Source organism: Rhinoraja longicauda, chromosome 5 (genome assembly GCF_053455715.1).
Source record: "Rhinoraja longicauda isolate Sanriku21f chromosome 5, sRhiLon1.1, whole genome shotgun sequence".
NCBI classification, from domain to species: domain Eukaryota; kingdom Metazoa; phylum Chordata; class Chondrichthyes; order Rajiformes; family Arhynchobatidae; genus Rhinoraja; species Rhinoraja longicauda.
This window is the reverse complement of record NC_135957.1, coordinates 13,688,246-13,711,453: the sequence shown is the minus strand read 5'-3', so window position 1 is coordinate 13,711,453 and position 23,208 is coordinate 13,688,246. Positions and strand designations below refer to the sequence as shown.

General features: G+C 39.2%; 1 protein-coding gene across 1 annotated transcript in view; it reads left to right on the top strand.

Moving 5' to 3' along the window:
- The window catches only part of gclc (glutamate-cysteine ligase, catalytic subunit), a 56,164-nt gene that overhangs the window by 21,570 nt on the left and 11,386 nt on the right, over positions 1–23,208 (top strand). Inside the window, exons 4-13 of the mRNA XM_078398919.1 lie at positions 412–594; positions 4,690–4,803; positions 5,641–5,699; positions 9,597–9,733; positions 9,818–9,892; positions 11,255–11,371; positions 11,459–11,597; positions 13,428–13,540; positions 16,792–16,884; positions 21,312–21,416. Of these exons, the coding sequence (XP_078255045.1) occupies positions 412–594; positions 4,690–4,803; positions 5,641–5,699; positions 9,597–9,733; positions 9,818–9,892; positions 11,255–11,371; positions 11,459–11,597; positions 13,428–13,540; positions 16,792–16,884; positions 21,312–21,416 (1,135 nt within the window). The remainder of the gene's footprint in view (positions 1–411; positions 595–4,689; positions 4,804–5,640; positions 5,700–9,596; positions 9,734–9,817; positions 9,893–11,254; positions 11,372–11,458; positions 11,598–13,427; positions 13,541–16,791; positions 16,885–21,311; positions 21,417–23,208) is intronic.

Genomic DNA, 23,208 nt, shown 5'->3' with positions numbered 1-23,208 from the left:
ACTGCAGATTCTGGAGATCTGAAATAAAAGTAAACATGGTGGAAATAATAAACATGAAGGTAGCATCTTTGGGGAGCAAAACCGAGCAAACCAGGAAGGGTCTTTTGATATGAGACATTTAATCTTGTTTCTCTCTATTCGCTGACCTGGATAGAGTGTTTCCAGCATTTTCTATTTTTGTTAAATATTGCAGGTCATTTAAATTGGGAGAAAGAATCCTTGCACTATATTATCACTTAGTAACTTGCTACTGTGGAGTCGAGGTAGAGAAATTTGTATAAACTAACATCTTATATGAAATTTGCAAATAAGTTTCAAATTAATTGACTTAAAAACCATAGATGCAGCCAAATCCCTGAGTAGATCTGCTGTATAAAATAACAGTCCATTGTTATGATATTTTGCCCAAAGCCACCCGACTCTTTGGAGACCTGAGTATGCAAGCTATATGATTGAAGGAACACCCGGGCAACCATATGGAGGGACGATGGCCGACTTTAACACCGTGGAAGCAAACATGAAGTTGCGGCGACAGGAGGTGTCTGCCTTGTTGAAGCCAAATGAGACCATTTGCACCATCACTGCTTTCCCTAGGTTTGTAAATGACTTCGCAAAGCCACATTATATAAGCTCTGAATGTTTTGCTTTTAATCTATCTCTGAATTCTTGAAGGTTACGTTGTGCTGTTTCTCCCCTGCCTCTATATTGTCAGAGTTAGGTTTTAATGGAAGGGAAGTGTGGGTTTTCACTTGCAAAAAAATGGAACCCCATATCAGCGATTCAATTCTTAATGCTTTACTTAGGTGAAATTTTATTAATGTCTGATGACATTAGCCATATTAGGATCAGCATTTTAAAGGAATGAGTCATAAATTATTAATACTAATGCTTATCTCCAGGCTTGTTCTGTTTTTAAGTGGCTGTTCGAGAAGGCTGAGGTTTTTCCAAAGCAGTTCTTTACAGTCAATTGTCTGTTATCTGTATTCTGAAAACAATTGATTTAAAGTAGTTTTCAATTCCTGAGAAGCTTTAGGTGTGGTAATCTACAGGTCTTTAAACTAATGTGCCAATCAGTTTTTTGTTTTACGGAATTTTTTTCTCCTTTTATAGTCCATCCAATGATATATTGATTTACTTGCATGGCAATAAATGATTGATTAGCCACTAAATTCTGGGGACAGTCTATTTTTGTGCTCTATTCAAAGGATTAAGCTGTAGATAAATTCAATTTGATTGCTTATGTATTGGAAAAGCTTTCAGGTGAGGTAGAGGTTCACCTGCATCTCCTCCAACCTCATCTACTCGCTGTTGACTCCTATATATAAGGGAGACCAAGCACGGACTGGGCGATCGTGTCACTGAACACCTACGATCAGTCCGCCTTGGCCTACATGATCTCCCGATTGCCAAAGATTTTAACTCCCCTTCCAGTTCCCATACTGACCTTTCTGTCCTGGGTCTCCTCCAGTGTTAGAGTGAGGCCACATCCAAATTGGAGGATCAGCACCTCATATTTCGCTTGGGCAGCTTACAACCCAACGGTATGAACATTGATTTCTCTAATTTCAAGTAACTCTTGCATTCCCTCCATCTTCACCCTCCCTCACCCCAGTTGTCCTGCCAGTTCCACTGTCGTATCCCTTTGTTATCACCTCCACAGCCAACAATGGACAATTGTGGGCTCCTTGGCCATAGGCTCTGATTTGTTCTGTACCTTTTCATACCTCGAGTTTCCTTCTCCCCTGACTCTCAGCCTGAAGAAGGATCTTGACCCAAAACACCACCTATTCCATTTCTCCAGAGATGCTGTGTGACCCGTTGAGTTATTGCAGCAGTTTGGGAATATTTTCGGTGTAAATCAGCATTTGCAATTCTTTCCTACATATATTGTCTGTCATGTTGGAAAAGACGAGTTTTAATTCCCTGATTTGCTCTCCCACTACTTTCTCTTTCTTGCACATGCACCTGTTTTTGTAATTACTTTCACCAATTGATCTCCAGTGCCTAGTTATGAGAGGGGGATTTTTTTAAACATTAACTGGTTAGTTATGTCGGCTTTACCAAGAGCCACTTAGCACCTTTTTTATTGAACCTTGAAACCACCAACACATGCATAGTTCAATGATTGTGATTCAAATTTGATGCTGTGTAGCTGACCAATATCCAGACGAATTGAAACATTTTAGTTGACTGTGGTGCAGAACTGAGGATGTGCTGCCTACAATCTTGGATGAAACCTCAGGAGTATCTGATCTTGGATCAATGGTCAAAAGCCCAATGGTGTTGATTGTGTCAAAGTAATGCAACGGTCTTCCAATCCAATTGTTGCTCAACATTTTGTATGGAATAAAAAAAAACTAATGTAAATAGTGAAATAGTAATAGTCATACTGCACGGGAACACGCCCTTCGGCCCAAGTCCATGCTGCATCAAAGTTGCCCAAGAAGCCCATATCAGCTCGTCCTATTTGCCTGCATTTGGGCCATATTTGCTTCAGTCGTTTCCTCCCTATATACCAGGGCCTGTTCTTGTGCTTTATGACTCTAGATAGATACAAACTGCTGGAGTAACTCAGTGAGACAGGCAGCTTCTCTGAAGAGAAGGAATTAAACCAGCATCTGCAGTTGCTTCCTACACTGTATTACTTTAAGTACCCTGTAGAGGGTGCAGTGCTTTTATGATCACTAATTACGTGAGTGTTGTTTTTATTCCATATAAAATGCTGTGCTACAATTGGATTGGATCACCTTTACATTTAAATGTCTTTTAAATCCCGTTCTTGTACCTGCCTATATTATTTCTTGCAACTCATTCTAAATACCTACCACCCTTTGTGTGGTAAACGTTACAATTCAGGTTCCTATTAAATCTTCCCCCTCTCTCAATCAGTTCTTGATTCCCCAACCAAGGAAAAATCAGTTGCAGATTAGCCCATCTCCTAAAACTTCTCAGGAATTGAAACTCATTTAAAATAAATTGTTTTCAGAATATAGATAACAGAAAGCGGTATGTCCAAATGCTTTCCTAAAAATGGGAAACCATTCTCTGTGCATTCACCCTATCTATTCCTTTTATGATTTTATACACCTCTGTGATATCACCCCATAACCTCCTGTGTTCCAGAGATTAAAGTCATAGCCTGCCAAACCTCACCCTGGAGCTCAGGCCCTCATGGCCCTTCCTGCAGCCTATTTGGTTTACGATGTTTACAGTGATACCTTTTTGAAGAGTTGTTACTGATTTACTGCCTATGTTAGAATCATGCAGAAAACGTGATGGTTGAGAATAGAAATGCAGAAATAAAAGAAGAAAACATGGCTAATTATTTAAAATGAAATTCAAAATGAAAGTAATAAATATAATCTGGTACTGGAATTCCACACTTGCAGAAGTTAATTTGACGTCTGATAGGTGGATAAGATGCCATTGGAACAGGTAATCAATTCAATGTGCATGCATCATTTCAATGCAGCATTTTCATTATTAATGCCACTGCAGTTCTCATTATGGTGGACAGGGCCATCAGCTGGCAATTTCCTAGTTTCTGTCTAAATGTGCAGTCACCAGAAGATGTAGTCTGATTAATAACTTCATAATGGCTTTTTGTCCCATTCATTTCGACAACGAACTTGACCCGAACGTCTTTTGTTCTTTTAAATTTAGAACGTCATTTAATCCCCATTGGGCCATTTTAATAAATAAAATGTTCACCCTGGATTTTTCTGCACCAATAATACTGGTATAGTTAACCATCAGTTGTGTGCTCCATATATTGCCAAATAACACTAAATTGTACTGTAACAGTCATTCTAATTTGCTGCACAAATGGTCCGCAGAGCTTTTAACCGCCATTTGCCCTCTGGTCATTGGGATCTTCACTGAGTATGAAGTCCTTGCAGTAAGCATTGAGCAGGAACCAAGTACTTCTCTACACCCTGAAGGAGAGTGTCCTCTTGTAGTATTTGTCTCAGTACAACAGTGAACCGAGATCTTTTCAGCGAATCATTTAGAGATGGTGGTGACTGAGACCGCTGAGAAAATATAAGAATTTAGTATTTCCAAACGCTTCCCAAAATACTCCTCAGGAAATGGAGCGGAAATGTTTAGTTAAGTTTTTAGTTTACGGATACAGCGTGGAAACGGGCCCTTCGGCCCACCGAGACCAGCGATCCCCGCTGAGTTACTCCAACCTTTTGTGTCAAACTTGGGTCTTTTATCCATCGTACAAGTCTGTCGTGCATGTGCAGCTATTATATCTTAAAGGTAGTTTTTAGATGTTTACTCTGTGGGCTGGGAGTATAATTACCTTGCTTCACAATGTTTGATTGTATACTGTCATTGAATACTGTCAATTGAGCTTCTGGTTATGAGCTGCTGCTGCAAACTTAGCCAGTAGGTGGTGATAAGGAGCATGTTTCTGAAATGTTCCTGCTGCTCTGCTTATGGAAGTTCCAGTCACTGGATCATGCTGTCATGCCATGTACAGTTTAAATGCTTAAGATTTTGTTTTTTTGCTGAGGTATTATTCAATTAGAAAGTTTTGCATCCAGTGCATACCGAAAATGGAAACAATATAGTAATCAGGTGTTGACGGGTGAATGAAATGGATGAGAAAGTATAACAAACTAATCTTCTGAACATTTTGTGTAAATGATCTTAAAATTTAATTGGAGAAAAAATATTTTTCAGGCTTGGGTGTCATCAGTTTACACAACCTGTTTATGAGCCAAAACCAATTGAAAGTGGAGCATCTAAATCACTCTTTTTCCCAGATGAAGCAATTAACAAACATCCAAGATTTAGGTGAGTTAATGTGAATCTCACTTTATCCCAGAAAATGCTAAATGCAAATTTGTGGGGTTTTAGTAAAGCCCGACTACTCTAACGTTATATCAACAAGATTACTTGTTACTCTCTAACTAGAATGTCTTGTAGTTCTCAAATTGTGTTGGTCTTTTTATTTGGAATTTAAACTGTTAATAGGCTTGTGCACATTGAAATATTACTCTAGAGATAGAGGGTATTAAGTTCATTTAGCATGTGCTAGCTGTGAGCAATTGGAGGAGCAGCACCTCATATTTCGCCTGGGCAGTTTGCAGCCCGGTGGTATGAACGTCGACTTCTCCAACTTCAGATAGCTCCTCTGTCCCTCCCTTCCCCTCCTCCTTCCCAGATCTCCCTCTATCTTCCTGTCTCCACCTATATCCTTCCTTTGTCCCGCCCCCCTGACATCAGTCTGAAGAAGGGTCTCGACCCGAAACGTCACCCATTCCTTCTCTCCCGAGATGCTGCCTGACCTGCTGAGTTACTCCAGCATTTTGTGAATAAATCTAGCTGTGAGCAATCCAGTTGCCAGCCGCACTGGGCTAGGAATCTGCCTATTTTCAATATATTTAATGGCTTTTGCTGGATCAATAAGATTCATGTTTATTTAATAGGATATCTCAACAGGCACATGACATTGGTCCTTTTAAACCGAACATCCATGCTTTGAACTTCTAACTTTATGACTTAATGAATATGACAATAGCTGTACTAATAAGTTCTATAAACTGTAATATCCCAGTAGCCTGATATATACTATAAACTAGTATATATATTTTATAATGTTGTCTGTTCTTGTATTCAATTTTTCTTCAGCACTTTGACTAGGAACATTCGTCACAGGAGGGGAGAAAAAATAGCCATTAATGTACCAAGTAAGTGAAAAAAGAACACATTTACAAATCATTAAGTTCTTTCGTTTCTCCCATAGCTTTGTCTTCCTCGACTGAGCTCAACCCCCATCTGGAAGTTATTACTCAAAATGTATGCTGTTGATTTTAGGGGTGCCAGTAGCCGTCGGTAGACCTGAAAAATGGGTTAAAAATCGCAGGTTGATAAAATAGGTGTTGATAAAATAGGTTGGGACTGGTTGATGAATTAACAACTGGAATAATTAAAACAACCAAACAGACGCAACATGGAAATAAACCTTTATATGCAGAGAACTGTCAAGACTGAAGGTAAACTTAAAAGAAAAAAGCTGAGGAAGCAGAATTGATATTTTTTATAAATATGTGGATATGTTTTCAAAAATATTCAAAATGAGCATGGCACATTCTCTTTTGAATGAAATGCCAATCTCTAAATGTTTGTTGTCATTATGAAGAGAAGGAAATGCATATTGGCGATGTGATCATCTCACCCAGTCATTATTCCTGAACTACAGAGCGAGTCTTCTGGCAGTGTACCCGTAGTAGCAGTGGCCTCCGTTGTAGATTGATATTTATTTGCATTCTCACCTTTGCTGAACGCAAGTCTCCTACACTCTGGTAGGGAGAACGGATTGATAATGTGAAATAGATCTATAATGGCTGATGTTTTTAGAGGGAGTTGGGAGAACTTCAGTTAAGCAGTTAACTTCCTGCAATACGTATTCAACTGATAGCTAGAGGTACCGTATATTGCCCATGTAAGATATTGAGGATTCTCTAGAACAGGAAAAATTGAGTCGAAGCACCCAGGTATGTACTGAAAGGAAGGCTACATTTTAATAAGGCTAAGCATAAGGCACTAAATTTACACTTGAAATTCAAAATCTTTGTAAATGTTTCCCATCCATGTGAAACTTGGCAGTGCTGTAGAGTGCCTGTTTTTACTTACAGTAGTGCTGGGTGCTACCTGGATCAAGTTTAGTGATCTAATATGGTGAGTCAAAGTTGACACTTCCCATTCTTCCATTTAATTATGGGTATAATGGCAATCAGTACGCAGTTTTCCATCTGTTAAAATGAATAGATGAAAATATTACTTTGACATGAAAATATGCATGTGTATCCATGGATTAAACCCCTGTCTCCCCTGTAGCGCAGTGCTACCAAAGATCTGCTGTATTGTGTAAATTGGCTATAGAAGCCATCTCTTAAAAGCTTTCCTAACCTTTTACATATGTATCGACGGTGGCCTTTCATAAATATGTGTGCTGTTACATTTCTCCTTTGTTTTTGGCCGCTCTGACAGATTGAATGATAGTATCTACTACCAATTTCCTTAGAATCCTCGGGATCTTGGCTCTGTTGGGCAGCAAAGCTCTTTGACTGTTTTCCATTTCGTTCAAAATCATACTGGCAGGGCATTGATGGGAAACTAGTTAATAAGAGATATGTCTCAATTTTTTACTTGGTTGCACCGTTCCCACCTGACCGGTGGATGCAAATTACTTGATAGCAACTGAGGGGGCTGGGGTCTGAACTTGGAGTATGCTGTATGTTTTAAACTCATTGCCTTGTAATGTATGAACAACTGTTTAGTAAAATGCTCAATATTAGAGGTCTACTCGGGTAGGAAGTGAAGATCTGACCCAAATACGACCAAACCAAATCCACGGTTAAACGGATGACTGATGACGCCTTTTAAATAAAACCTAATTACATTTAGAACAAAGTCATCCAGGTGGTAAATTGATTTTCATGCTGCAGTTTGTAAAACTGAAAAATTATAATCAATTTCAAAATCATAATCTCACTAAGAGTCCGAGGTTAGAGTCATGGGGTCATTCAGCATGGATACAGGTCATTCAGCATGGAAACAGGCCATTTGGCCACACTCGTCCATGCCAACTAAGATGCCCCATCTAAGCTGGTTCCATTTGGCCAACATCTCTCGAAACCTTTCCTATAAATGTATATGTCCAAATGTCTTTTTAAAAGTTGTTATTGTACCTGTCTCAACTGACTTAAACTGAACACAGCTCTCCAAGTGTGGCCTCACCAACATTGGCACAGTGGCGCAGCGGTAGAGTTGCTGCCTTATGGAGCCAGAAACCCGGGTTCGTTCCTAACTATGGGTGCTTGTCTGTATGAAGTTTCTACGTTCTCCCTGTGACCGCGTGAGTTTTCTCTGGGTGCTCTGGTTTCCTCCCACACTCCAAAGAAGTATAGCTTTGTAGGCTAATTGGCTTGGTATTATTGCAAATTATCCTTAGTGTATTTAGGATAGCGTTATGGTGCTGGTCCGCACAGCCTCGGTGGGCCGAAGGGCCTGTTTCCACACTGTTTCTCTAAACTAAACTGATCTTGTACCACTGTATCATGTCCCAAATTATTTACTCAATTACCTGATTGATGAAGGCCGACATGCTAAAAGCGCCTTCACTACCCCATGAAGCTGTGATGCAACTTTCAGGGAACATTGTATTATTTCTCCCAGGTCCCCTTGCTCTGGTTTGACTTTCCAAAATGCAACTCCTCCAACTTTCCTGAATTATACTACATGACTTCGTAAAGAATGTTTCTCAATCCCCCTAGATGCCTCCAGGGATTACTGGTCCCAGTTGCCTATACCTGACCCATGCCTAGTTTTTCCTCAATTTCTCTTGTCATCCATTCCTTACTCATTCCTGCCCTGCCCTTCACTCTAACAGGAACATGCATATCTTGAACACTCACTATGACCCTTATAAAAGCATTCTACTTCCCAGATGTCTCTTTGCCCACAAGCAAACTACTCCAATCAACTTGTGCAACTTTGTGTCTAATACCATCAATTGAGAACGTTAACTTGCGCTCCTGTCCTACCCAGTTAATCATATCTATTTTAAAGCGAATCGGATTGTGGTCGCTGGTCCCAAAAAAGCTCATTCACTGACAATTTAGTCACTTGGCCCTCCCAATTTCCTAATAGTGGGTCAAGCTTTGTCCTCTCCCCTGAAAGGCACTCTACATATTGCCTAAAGAAACTTTCTTGGAAAGTTTCTTGAATTGGCCTCCACTGCCACATAGGGCAGTGGAGGCCAATTCAGCTCATTGGCTTTTTCAAGAGAGAGTCAGATTTAGCTCTTGGGGCTAAAGGAATCAAAGGATATGGGGAAAAAGCAGGAACGGGGTACTGAGTTTAGATGATCAGTCGTGATATTGAATAGCGGTGCTGGCTCGAAGGGCTGAATGGCCTACTCCTGCACCTATTGTCTATGTTTCTTGATCACACTTGACAAATTCCATCCCAATTAAGTTCTTCATGCTATGGAAGTCACAGTCTATGTTGAGAAAGTTAAAATTCCCGACTGTGATTGGTGTACAGATTTGCAGCAACCTGTAATCTCCTGGCATATTTGTTCCTTTATTTCCTGTTAACTATTGGGGGACCTATAGTACGATACCAATAAGATGATCATCCCGCTCTTTTTGATTTCTCCGCTCTACCCATGTAGCCTCACTGGACAAACCTTCAGTAATGTCATCCTAACTTCTGAAGAAGGGTCACGATGCGAAAGATCACCTATTCCATTTCTCCAGAGATGCTTCCTGACCCGCTGAGTTACTCCAGCTATTTGTGTCTAACGTCCTAGATATCTGCAGCACTCTGTGCTCCTTTTGATACTTGCTTCAACTGATGAGTTTTTATCTCTACCACCACCAATCCTTTGACTTTAACCCCTCACCATCCTGTGCTTTAAACATAATTCCTCTCTAATTTCCTACCAATTTCTTTAAACCTATGTCTCGCAGTTGTTAATCCCTCTAGCTTGGGGAAATAGATCCTTTCAACGTTTTTTATTAGAACCAAAATACTACCAGGTATTGATTGTCATGTTTATAACTTATTCTCTCTTTCAGTTTATAAAGACAAAAATGTGTCCTCTCCTTTTGTTGAGAATTTTCTTAATGATGATGGCGAAGCAGCAAGAGCTACAAAACCTGACCACATTTATATGGATGCTATGGGGTTTGGAATGGGCAATTGTTGCCTTCAGGTAAGTTTTAATTAAAAGATTTGTGAATAATGTTTATTTAATTTTTAGCTACATTCTTACCAGTGCCTTTTTTGTTTGTGAAAGGTGACGTTCCAAGCTTGTAGCATCTCAGAAGCCAGATACCTTTATGACCAGCTTGCCACAATTTGCCCTATCGTGGTAAGTGTGGTCTTTGATTTGTGAATACTCGTGGTTTGGGAGTTTTTCTTTTCATGGGAGCTTGGCAAGGAAAGGAAAGAGACCTGCGTGTGTTTACATAGAAACATAGAAAAGAAGTGCAGGAGTGGGCTATGCCGCCCTTCGAGCCAGCACTGCCATTCAATATGATTATGGCAGATCATCCAAAATCAGTACCCTGTTCCTGCTTTCTCTCCATATTCCTTGATTCAGTTAGTTTGGGGAACCACTAGTGTTGGCTGGTGAACACTCGGGTTGTAACAAGATGTGGAGGGTGGATATTGGCAAAGTTTTAAGGGATAATGGAATATTGTGTAAATCTGAGGACTGAAGATTTCTATGTTCCGAGGATGTAAACTTGAAGGGCAATATCTATTGTTAGTGTGGAAAGGGTTAGTGTAGAGAGCAAGGAGTCATCAATCGCTGGAGGAATGTTTCTGGAGTGATTACTGAAGGAATGTCAGAATGTGCCAATTTTTTTTTTTTGAGTGACAACCTAAAGTTATTCAATGGGCCAACCTTGAAGGATTTGTATGAGAGTTGATATGAAGCAGGTTTTCAGGCTAATTAATATAGTATAGATATTTTACTCGTGCACTTCAAACGTACATGATTTAAAAGTAACGCTGATTTATAGAATTTTATTCTTGAGGTGATAATGAACCTATTAAATACTTCTAATGACCACAGTCAAAATATTTGATCTTGATGTCAGAAAGAAAAGTGCAACTGCAAATAAAATATTATGATGAATAAATTGTGCTATTATGTTCTGGTAACTAATTTATTGTGTATCATATCATATATCATATATATACAGCCGGAAACAGGCCTTTTCGGCCCTCCAAGTCCGTGCCGCCCAGCGATCCCCGCACATTAACACTATCCTACACCCACTAGGGACAATTTTTACATTTACCCAGCCAATTAACCTACATACCTGTACGTCTGTATCGTATATTTATTTGTCGTGTTGTTACATTTAATGTGCTTGTAAAGCTGCAGCAAGTAATAATTCATTTCTTCCGATCCCGGTGCACATTGGCAATTAAATACTTTTGACTAAATCAGAGTTGAGTCTTGCTGAGGAAAACATTGGCCTAAAGATGTTGTGAATTTGGGATCATATAGCTCATTCATATTGATGGTTTGAATGGGTTTTTAAACTTTATAGATGGGTAAAAGTTTTTCTGATGAAAATATATAAACTAAACTATTCAATAGCATGAAAGTGCCCTGATGCCATTTAATATATTCTGTGCATAAAAGGTGAAATTAATAAAATTAAACTGAAATGAATTGAAAATTCTGGACTGCTGCATTTAAGTACAATTTTCCTTTCAGATGGCTTTGAGTGCTGCTTCACCAATTTATAGAGGTTACGTATCGGACATAGATTGTCGCTGGGGTGTAATTTCTGCTTCTGTGGATGATCGAACCAGAGAAGAAAGAGGTTTGGAGGTAACCAAGTGAATTCAGAGTTGTGCTTGCTTGTCATTATTTAAATTTGCACAGTGTGAATCTGAAGCCTGATTTGTTTTTTTGCAGCCTCGCAAACATAGCAAGTACAGGATTAGTAAATCCAGGTACGATTCTATTGATAGTTACCTCTCCAAGTGCGGGGAAAAGTACAATGATCTGGAACTGACAGTCGATGATGAAATCTACAAGCAGCTTCGAGAAGGAGGTAAAATGAATTCATTTAAACAAAAACCCGTAGTCCTTTTTTAATTCTACAATAAATTATCGTACTTGCTGGAAATGGGGTTGGTCAGAAATGTGTGGGAACAAAAAGATTAATATTTCAAGTTGCGGATTATTCATCAGAACTGGGAAGATTTGGAGAGACTGGGGAATAGAGAGGTGATAAACAAGGGAAATTAAACCAGAAAATGCTGGAAACACCCGGGTGTGGCAGTATTTTTCCAAAGGGAAACAATTGCTGCTTTGGGCCAGAGATTCTTCACCAGACGAGCTGCCACAAGTTTGTTTCAAAACAAAAGGAAAATGTGACAATGAAAAAAGGAGAGCTTAAATCCTAAACCTAAACAATAGGAGAGAGAATAGTAAAGAAATACATTATTTTAAAAGATTTGGTTTGGCGGTCATGCATAGTTTAAATCTGTGCAGCTTTTCCAGCCATTCAAAAAAAAAAATCCAATTAATAACATCGAAATTGCTTAATTATGGATTGACTAATTTTGTAATGATTGCTCGATTGCTAATTTTAAGACCTTGTTTCTAAGTTATGAGTTCTTCATAATGAGACCTGAACCATTGCAACATTTGTTCAAAGTTTGGTGCCATGGTTTCATGCATGACATTTATTTCCTTTTGGACTTTGGCATAGATAGAAAGGATCTAGTTATTGTGTCAACTAAAATTTCTTGTCAGCACCTGACCAATGCTCTTGCTCACAGATTTAAACAATTATTTATTTTATTTTCCTTGTTTTCCCCTTGTATTTTTGCAAACCCAGTCTGTAAGATTATACATTAAACTTTAGCTAATCTTTCACATTGCTTTTATATGGAAGTTGTCTTTTTTTAATTTCATCACATTCTATTCTCCCATATCAATTTCTTGGAGAATGGTGAAATGTTCCCAATCTGCGGGTTGATACTTCTTTTGGCAGGTCTTTCTCTTTTGTAATAGGATCTCCCCCTCCTGACCCCTCTCTCCCAAACTCTGCCTCCCCCATCTCAAACACACACACCAAATTCATCTTTAAAATGTTTGCCCATCCTCTTCCAACTGCGCCATTAGCTGCCTGGATCACAAGCAAAATCTAATTTTCCCCATATTTTCTGACGTTATTTTGACAAATTCTAAAATTTCTTCTGTGGCTTAGCATTATTCTCTACCTGATTATTTTCCTACAAGTACGTTGTTGCTAAGTGCCACATACAAGTACCCTTGTGTAATAACTTCATTTTGTTTCAGTTACTCCAGGTTGAGTACTTAGTGGGTGGAAATTTTGCATTTTCTTTCAGAATTAGAAGTGTACATTGCGAAGTATTATGTTGAAATAACAACAAAAAGAAGACCGTTAAAATTACTGAATTACTGAATTATTTCCCAGAGTATAGTAATTTGCCAATGAGTAGAGACAAGATTACTCAATAACCAAAGTCTGTAGTTTCTTTTTTGCTCTGGTTTATTTTCACCCACATGTTTAGACCGTAATGGTGTATCCTTGTTGTTTTGATGTGTTTATGCTTTATTCTTAATTGTTAAATGGATGTTTGTGTTGTCATTTGTGAGCGGAGCACCAAGGCACATTCCTTGTATCTGCATACTTGGCCAATAAACTTATTCATTCTTTCATTCATTAAATGTAGCCAAATGCAGAAGAAACTGAGGAGGTTTTGTTGGATTACTAAATATTTTCATGAGGGAAAGAAATTTGTCATGGGCAAATGCAAATGCAAATGCAAATCACATGCAGGAGCATTTTATTATATCCCTTTGTAATGAAAAAATGTTTATTCCTGACAAAGTGAAAATGTCTTTTTAGGTATTGATCATCTACTGGCACAACATATTGCTCATCTTTTTATTCGGGATCCTTTGACGCTTTATGCTGAAAGGATACACATGGATGATGCCAATGAGTCTGATCACTTTGAGGTAATATAAAGCTTACTCAATTTGCATTAAATGCTGCTTCTAAAGAAAAACATGCTAAGGTGCTTTCACAGGGTTGCAATCATCCAGAAATTTGCAGTGAGCCAAAAGACTGGTGACCAAAAATTGCAGAGAGATAGAAAGTTTTTGAAGAAAGATAATTACACTATTTCGGGGAAAGAATTGAAGAAGCTAAAACTAACAAGTTCTCAGAGTTGGAACGATAAAGGAGATTACCATGATATTTAGGAATGAGTCCATCGAATTTAAACAAAAGGTGAGAATTTTGAGATTGAGCTTTCAGTAGACCTCGTGGTAGGACGGCTGATTTGCCGCAGGTGGGGGCTGAGATACTGGTGGTCTTGGATGAAACTTATATTTTTGAAGTTACGAAGGTAGAGGCTAACCAGGAGGCCATTGTAATAGTTGCATCCGTGGGTATTGGTCAATGAAGATTCCTTGGTAGATGGCTGTGAAAGGTGTTCTAACAATTTGGAAGTCGGCATTCTTGGTCACAGAATGTTACTAATTGCTGAGGGAGAGGTGGGTGCATGGCTGCAAGCAGCATATTTCTGCCTAAGGCCATAACCAAGGGAGAAGTTACAATGGCTGACAGGAACGGTGGTTTTAATGGAGGCCAGAGCAAACACCTTTGTTTCCCCCCTATCTTTAATAGTCGCTGAAGAAAATGTTTTCAATATATTTGTCTGGTTTTCAGTTGTGGTACAAGTTCCTTTGAAAATTATTCTTGAAAGTCTGCTTTTTTTTAAACTTTCATTTTTGAAATGGTGTTCAGGTGAGAATTCTTAAGATGAAACCAAAACCCGCCATGTATTGCAGAACAAATCACTGCCTTTTTTGGAAGTGATAGACTATTCCTATATTTGATATGGAACCAACCATTTAAGGAGTCTCAACGTAAAAATTTAAATGGAATTGATATTCTGTAAATTATTGGTCAAAGTTAAAGATTTTAACTATAGGTTGAACACCGGCTTTCTGGCAACTGATGGTCTGGTCCGGCCCGCCCCCTATAATCCGGACAGAATTACGAGAGCTCGGTTGAAATTCCCAAAGGCGGCCATGGATGGCATTGTAAACAATGTTCCATGGTTCAATGGTGCGTTATTTGTCACAAATGCAACTGCACACTGAAATTCTTTTTGCATATTACACGTGCAGGCGCCACCATTTTTGGTGCCATTATCCAAAGTCGGCGCACTCGTTGTACTGGAGCAGTTCATCGAACCGACGTCTCCTCTCCTCACCTGGCTGCCTTTGTGTCCTGGGGGAACTTCCTATAGGTGTTCACCTTCCTATCAGTTCACTCCTAGCGGCCAACGTGTCCAGCTCCCTCCAGTTGCACCGTCCGACAAGTGTTCGGGCGGTTTTGCAGACCCCCCCAGTCAGGCAGTGGTGGTTGAGCGGGCAGCGGACAAGGCCACTGCCGACAGCAAGTAACAACAGCGGAGGGGGGGGAGGGGGGAGTGAGCTCTACAGTGACCGAGCGCATTCTGTTGGTGGTAGCGGCCCGAAGAAAGCGCGGTCCCCAGGGGCTACAACATAAGCTGCAACAACAGCTGTGTCACACTGACCGTGCGGTAGGTGAAAAAGGGCTCGCTGGTGCACTTCATTTCACTGCACATCCAGTATGTGTATGTGACAAATAAATTTGACTTGACTTGACTTGACTTGACTTTGCCAGTCAAGAGTGGGTTCAGTAGCCGAGGCTTTAAATGGCCAGAGAGACGGTGGAGCTGTGGATGAGTCGGCAGGTCATTCCCTTCACATTCAGTTTAAATTTTGTGTGTTTTTTATGCTTCTGGTACTCCGTGGTGCTTTCGAGGCACGGGAGGTGTGTCATTAGCGGGCCAGGGATGTTTCGGTGTTTTATTATCACGTGACCTCTGCTGGTCTGGAAAAACGGATAATCCACAATTGCTCAGGAACCTCAGAATTGCCAGAAAATCGGTGTTTAACCTGTGTTTCACGTCTACTTTTAACAGTTGTATTTTTTAAAATCCAAATATGTTTCTTCCATCTGTGCAAATGTATATTTCCTGGTCTGACCATATTAATTATTATCTAATATTTACTTAATCGATTCAAATCTACAAAGTATGTTTATCTTCAGTATTTTATCTGATTATACTCATATCACCAGCTGGCTTGTCTAGGATGCTGGTACTAAAGCACGTTAAGGTAAACAATATTTGGTATACATAATGATTATATGTACTGTTAAACACCGTGTCGAGCTTACAGCCAGCTGTACTTCACTCTGAATATGGCAGGTACAATATGAGGAGAAAACACCTCCAATTTCTTATCTGTGACTTGCCCTTCCCTGGCCCAACCCAACAGTTCAAAGCACTGTTTCAAATGCCCACCTCTGTGATTTGTTGAACAAATACTGATGTTTCTGAATGTAAAAAACAAAAAGAAAATGGACAAAAAGAAAATATACTCTTGTGTATTAGGGAAATCGGAACGAGTACAATCCCTCAAATCATCTCCCTTATTCAATGCAAAACTGGTTAATCTACATCAACTCCATCTTCCGACCAAAGATGACTCTGATTTCACTGATCTCTAAAAAATCTACTGAGCATTCCGTCTGCTGGTGTAAGAAATTCCCTTTTTTTCCCCCAAGTCTTCTGAATGCAGTTCCTCCTTCATTCTTGTGACCACTCCACATCCCGAGGCTGCAACTCCTGCTCTTAGATTCCTTAGCCAAAGGAAATAGTGTGTCGGTATCGATCTACTGATGCCCCTGAAGAAATTTCAATGTGAATGTCTGGTATTTGAAGCAATGGGAGAGTCCCTATCTCTCCTCATCGTACTGTTCTATGTCTCGTGTCCAAATTCCAAAATTTGGTTCAGAGCAAGAAAGGTTCACTGGTCTCCAAAGCAAGTTTTCTTTTTCTTCTTGAGGCAAGGAAACTACTACTCCACTCAGTATTGACAGGTATTTTCCTTCCAAGACACTACTTAACATAAGGTTTATTTCCAATTTGTTTGTTAAAGGTTAACATTTGCAGTGCTTTTAAACCTTTTTGAAAATTGTAATATAGAAAGCTCCCTGTCTAACTAAAGACCTATTTCTCTTGTATTGATTCTGTCATCATATTAGAAGAAACTCTTTCAACTCAAATGCATGCAAACTAAAATGTGTGTTTGCGACATATAATAGGGCTTAGATTATGGAAAACAATTTTCATTAAAATAACACTTGTACATTTGACTATTGATAGAACATACAATCCACCAACTGGCAAACCATGAGGTTTAAACCACCTCCCCCAAATTCGGAAATTGGATGGAGAGTTGAATTTCGACCAATGGAGGTAAATATCACACTTGTATTGATGTAACTGCATTAGTTGTAATACTATAATACATTTAATTAAGTTATAATACCAAATACTTAAGTGTTTGCTTTGATGACAAAATGCAATTTTGAATGATGTTGCTTGACATATTTGAGTGGTAAAATAAGCGAAGAAAGGAGTTTGATTTGATTTGGTATCAGACCACCATTTTATGCCCTGGTTTTAAAACATTTTAAAGATAGAAGCTAGTGTATAGTTTGGACTACTGCAGTCAGTTCCCAAAAGTTTTAGAAATTTCAAACTTTGGTATCCTTGCACCCAAACAAAAATCCATCGTTTAATTTTGTACTACCTTTCAAAAATCTGCAAGTGAGCAAAAATGCCATGTACCCAATCTTTGGACATAACTAATGTTGCACACGTGGTCTCTTCCACCTTGGAGTATTTAAAACACGTGCAAAAAATGAAATTTCTGTGCAGTGTCTACTTTAAATAGATTTAAAATAAAATGATTTCTTGCATCTGTTCTGCTGATATCTATTAAATTAATCTGAAATAATTTAAGTGATGATCAGAGCTCCAGCTTATTACTTCTTTAAGGTGGTAATTTGATTTTATTGGAGGTAAAATCCACAAATGCTCAAAGGAATAGCAGGAGTCTGTTGTTCAGCCTCCTTCATGCTTGCTAGCCAATCAATAAGATCATGGCTGACCGTAATGCCAGCTTCATGCACAAACCCCATATCCTTTGATTCCCTTAATATTTAATAATCTATTGATCTCTATCTTGAATATACTCTGCTTCTGATCCCCCACGGTCCACTTGCTTGGAGAATTCCAAAGATTCACTACCGTCTGGGTAAAGAACTTTTTTCTCATCTGTGTCTTGAATTTATTTGCCCTTATTTTGAAACCATGGCCCCCTGGATCTTAATACCCCAACCAGGAGAAACTTCAACATCAATATAACCAGGCAAGCCCTTAGAATTTTGTGCTTCAATGAGATCTCCTGTTATGCTTTCAGACTCGAGTATATGCCCAGTTTATTTATCTCTATAATCTCTTCTCGTGCTTAAGGCTTGCCATACCAGGAATAAATCTGGAGATCCTGTTGCAAGTTTAATGACCATTAGGTAGACGGCTAGATATGTACATATTCCACAAGACATATCACCAGTGCTCCTTATAATTGGAGCATGGAGTCTCCAAACTCTCACTTAACCCAATACAGGCCAACGTACCATCTGAAGAAGGGTCCAGGCCCAAAATATCACATTATCCATGTCCTCCAGAAATGCTGGCTGATCTGCTGAGTTACTCCAGCACTTTGTGTCTTTTTGTTGTAAACCATGTGTCTACCATTTGCCTTCCTAGTTGTCTACAGCACTTGCAGGTTAATTTTGATTTGCATACAGACTTATCACGTTGAAAGACTATTCAGCCCAGTCACGCCACTTCCGACTAGATCATTCCCACTCTTCGGATCTCCCTTTTAGCTCTGAGACTTCTTGCACATCCAACAATCCCCCTTTGACTGTTGCCATTTAACTACACCAAGGTGTGATTTACAGTAGCAAGATAACCTACCGAAATAGTTCTGGGATGTAGAGGTAAACTGGAGCCCTGGGCTATGTAGTCACAGGACGACCTACAACCCTGGGTTCCTGGAGTTTGGCCACAGCAGTGTTAACTGTTACGGCACACAAATTCCACAGGATACCAACGATCTATTGCCATTTGGGAAATACTGTTGGCCTCATATTTTCCATATAATATTCCATCCATTGCCCTTTCATTTGGCCTGTCTTTCTCCCCAAAGCCCCTCTGCATCCTCCAGCAGGCCTAAATAATCACCTAGCTTTGTACCATCAGCAAACATGGATACATAATACTTTTGTACCTTCAACCAGATCTTTGATATAAAGTAGTGATCAGTTGGCATCCTATTCACCACACGTCCCTATCCATAAATGACCTGTTTTAACTACTATATTCTGCCTATAAACCAATCCATGCCGCTATATCTTTACTATACCCCATTTCCATAATACTTTGGGTCTAATTTTCTTGTACGGCACTTAATTGAAGGCCTTCTGGTTGAAAAAAAAAAGCAATACAGTGAGGATTACCGCAGATTGATTTCTGGGATGGCAGGTTTTTTTTTTAATGAGAAAAGGCCCGTAAGATCAAACGGAGATATAGGAACCCCAAAATGTTATGTCGAGAGACCAGTGTGCTTGTTCCTGTATGGGATTTTCCGCAATAATAGGATTGGGTATTGAACAATTTGGGCACTTAGATTAGATATGAAGCATCAGTATTGACATAAATAAGTTCCTGATCTCAGTGGGGCTCATCTCTACTGCTTGTCCATCTTGACTATTGGATTAATATCAGCTGGTCTTTTTTACACTTGTTTCTTGGGTTGTTGGACACTGCGTGGCAAATCTTGATTGATGCAGCCAAACAATGGTATAATCTTGCAGGGTCATTGGCCATGTGACCATGGAAAGTTTACTTTATTATGCAGGTTCAAATCAAGCTGTTAAACATGTGCCAAGTTTGCAGATGATACAAAAGTGGGTGGTATTGCAGATAGTGAAGATGGTTGTGACAAATTGCAGCTGGATCTTAATTGGTTTGCCAGGTAGGCTGAGGATGGAATATAATATAGAGAAATGTGAGGTTTTGCATTATGGGAAGTCGAACATGGGCAGGACCCACACAATGAATGGGGAGTGTTGTAGAGCAGAGGGATCTAGGAGTGCAGGTACATAGTCCCTTGCAGGTAGATAGGGTGGCCAAAAAGGCTTTTGACACATTGGCCTTAATCAGTGAAAAGAGTATTGAGTATAGACATTGGGAGGTCGTGTTGCAGTTATATAAGACATTGGTGAGGCCACATTTAGAGTATTGTGTTCAGTTCTGGGTACCATGTTATAGGAAAGATGTTGTCAAGCTAGAAAGGGTACAGAGGAGATTTACAAGGATGTTGCCAGGACTCGAGGGTCTGAGCTATAGGGAGAGGTTGGGTAGGCTGGAACTTTATTCCTTGGAGCGTAGGAGGATGAGGGATGATCTTATGGAGGTGTATAAAATCATGAGAGGAATAGATCAGGTAGAAGCACAGACTCTCTTGCCCAGAATAGGGGAATCGAAGACCAGAGGACATAGGTACAAGGTGAAGGGGAAAAGATTTAATAGGAATTTGAGGGGTAACTTTCACACAGGTTGGTTGGTGTATGGAACGAGCTGCCAGGGAAGGTAGCTGAGGCAGGGACTATCGCAATGTTCAAGAAACAGTTCGACAGGTACATGGATAAGATAGGTTTAGAGGAACATGTGCCAAACGCAGGCAAGTGGGACTAGTGTAGCTGGGACATGTTGGCCGATGTAGGAAGGTTTGGCCGAAGGGCCCGTTTCCACACTATATCACTCTATGTGCCAGTTGTGTGCACATGGACAACTGAGTCGTCAATCAAATTGAGTTCCTGGTATAGTAGACCCAAATATATGCATATTTGAAGCTACAAATATGTACAACTAACCAAGTCTCTAGCAGGAAGCAAGCAAGTGCTTTTTCTCTATTGAGAACTGGCCTAAAGATAACAACTTTCCCTAGTGTGAAACTGAAGGGTGAAAAATCCAATGCTCCACTGATTAGCTAGCCTCTGTCTTTATTTAGTGGGAACTGATGGCTGAATCTGTCTCTGCAACGTTGACTGACTCCTGTAATCAGGCTTTACACCTTGAAACAGCTTGTGCCGAAGAGATCCCATTTACCCCTTTCAGAAGGTCAGGAAATTCTGTTGTTTTCCTAACCTTTTGTAAAGTATTCTAAAACTACTCCCCTTGAGCTGTTTTTGTTCCCTTTGTTTCCTTCTGACATGTGTTTCTTTTGAGTTGCAATGCTGTAACATGTTCCCGTCATCCTCAGCAAGGTTTTCCTTAAACCTTACCCTAATAGAACTCTTATTTTCAAATTGACCACTTGATGCCCATCCTCCAAATGGCAGAATTAGTCTTTTCCTTCACTAACATTTCATGGTTTTTCAGAATCAATGCAGCTCTGCCTTGGTCTATTCTGCACGAGTTGAAATAGTCACAATGTCTGCATTCTGTAGTTTTCCCATCGCTGCGTAATGGATGAATATTGCAATCTACCTTAAGCAAACAGTAGATCAGGATCTTTTCATGTGAATCACGACCCTGTGCACACTGGCACACAACAGACTGCATTTAACATTCCTGGAGATGGAAAGACATGATATCTGAAACTTGAAAATATGTGCATTCTGCTTTTATGAATTTACGTAAGCTTTTGTAGAGCCACAATTTCTTTAAAGAATGAAAACAGTATTTATATTGATAAACTGATACCGTAACCTCAACATGGCTGTTTAAACCTCTATATTCGCTAACTCAAATTGAATTGTTCACAGGTTCAATTGACTGATTTTGAGAATTCTGCTTACGTGGTCTTTGTGGTGCTGCTAACTCGAGTGATCCTTTCCTACAAACTGGATTTTCTTGTCCCACTCTCCATAGTAAGTACTAGAGACAGAAAATGTCGATCTTTAACAAATACTGGTCCTGTATTTGGTTTTTTTTTTAATTGTTTGGACCTGCTGCATTAAGGCTGGCCAAATGTGATTCCTGTAATAAAAATGGTGTTTTGGAAAATGAAATATTCCAAAAAGAATAGGAGTGCTTTATTAACAGCTAAATTACATATGTATTCAAGAGAGGGTTAGATATAACTCTTTGGGCTAACGGAATCAGGGGATATGGGGAGATAGCAGGAACGGGGAACTGATTTGGGATGATCAGCCATGATCATATTGAATGGCGGTGCTGGCTCAAAGTGCCGAATGTCCTACTCCTGCACCTATTTTCTATGTTTCTATATCATAACATTTCACAAGTGTGGATTCTCTTCGGCATCATACACTTGATTTTTTGTTTTTCTCTGAATAATTGAATTTCCTTTAAGAATCCTAAGGGTGATGTGAATGCATTTTAATTGCATGTAATTTGGAAATCAAAGCTGATTAAAATTAACCATCATGAAAATCAGATTCTTTAGATTCAGAAAACTCCATTGATTTTTTAAACCTTGTTGTAATATAGCCATGATTGAGTATTGTCTTTCACTGTCACTATTGGAAAATGTTGTGGTTATCTCTTTCTGTTTCCTTTTTCACTTTCTTTCTGGAGAATATTACACGATATTTTATCTTTATCCAGAACTGCTGAATATTTTTAAACTAAAGATGGCTATTGCCGATATCAATGAGGAATGGAGCTCCAGTCACTCACCTCTTCTGCCAAATTTAATTGAACATATTTAAACAAAATATGCTTTCTGGATTTTGGTAGTGGTGAAGTTGAATACGGCAAACACATTTTAAAGGATTAAAAATTGGGAATATCCTGTTTGCTTTTTCTTGCTGGGAATTGTAACTGCTCATTTTCTACATTCACTAATATCTAACCTTGAAGTATAAAGTACATACTAAAAATGTTTTGCCTTTCTTGAAATTTGGCTGCTGTCCATTTCAGGCTGGTCTTTGGAGAGAACCTGAGGCATGTAATTATCCGAACTGTTTTGTTGAGATGAATTACTTTACAAGTTGCTTGAAAGTAATTTTTCAAATTGAACTTGTGTATATAATTAAGGAATCATAAATTCTGGATGTGTGCGTCATTCCTCAGTTAATTATCACCTATTTGAGAATAAGGGCTAGGTAATTATCTGATTTGTTTCTGGTTAAGGTATGATCCACACTAAACACTCCCGATCAAATTCCATTAGGGTCTTGGTGGTTCATGCAAATAGAACTAAATTGACTTGAGTACATTTAAATTTTCTTTTCATCTCGAAAGAATAATATACATTTTTTCAGAAGCTGAAAACCGAGAGTGAACTCCGTGGTCTTTCATATCTATTCATTGCTGTATAATTTATTAGAATACACTTTTGATGTTCTATCAGCTGATTCATGGGACATTTAAGCCAGTTTATTGCTTAAACAAGACGTTTTACTGTTTAAAACAGGGCATTGGCTCCATTTGATGCAGTAAAACTGATAGTCCGCTATCCAAAAATTTGGAAATGCTGATGGTTTAGCATCTGGCTCACCGTGCCCTTCCTACTCGCTGGTCCCTGATTCCTGCACTTCCCTTCTATTTATAATATTGTCAACACCCTTAAATGTTTAATAGTCATATATACCAAAACAGAACAATTAAATTTGTACTTGCAACAAACAGCATAACAGGTCTATGTTATGCTGTCAGCAAAACAGCATAACTGGTCCAGAGCTCACCCTGTACACT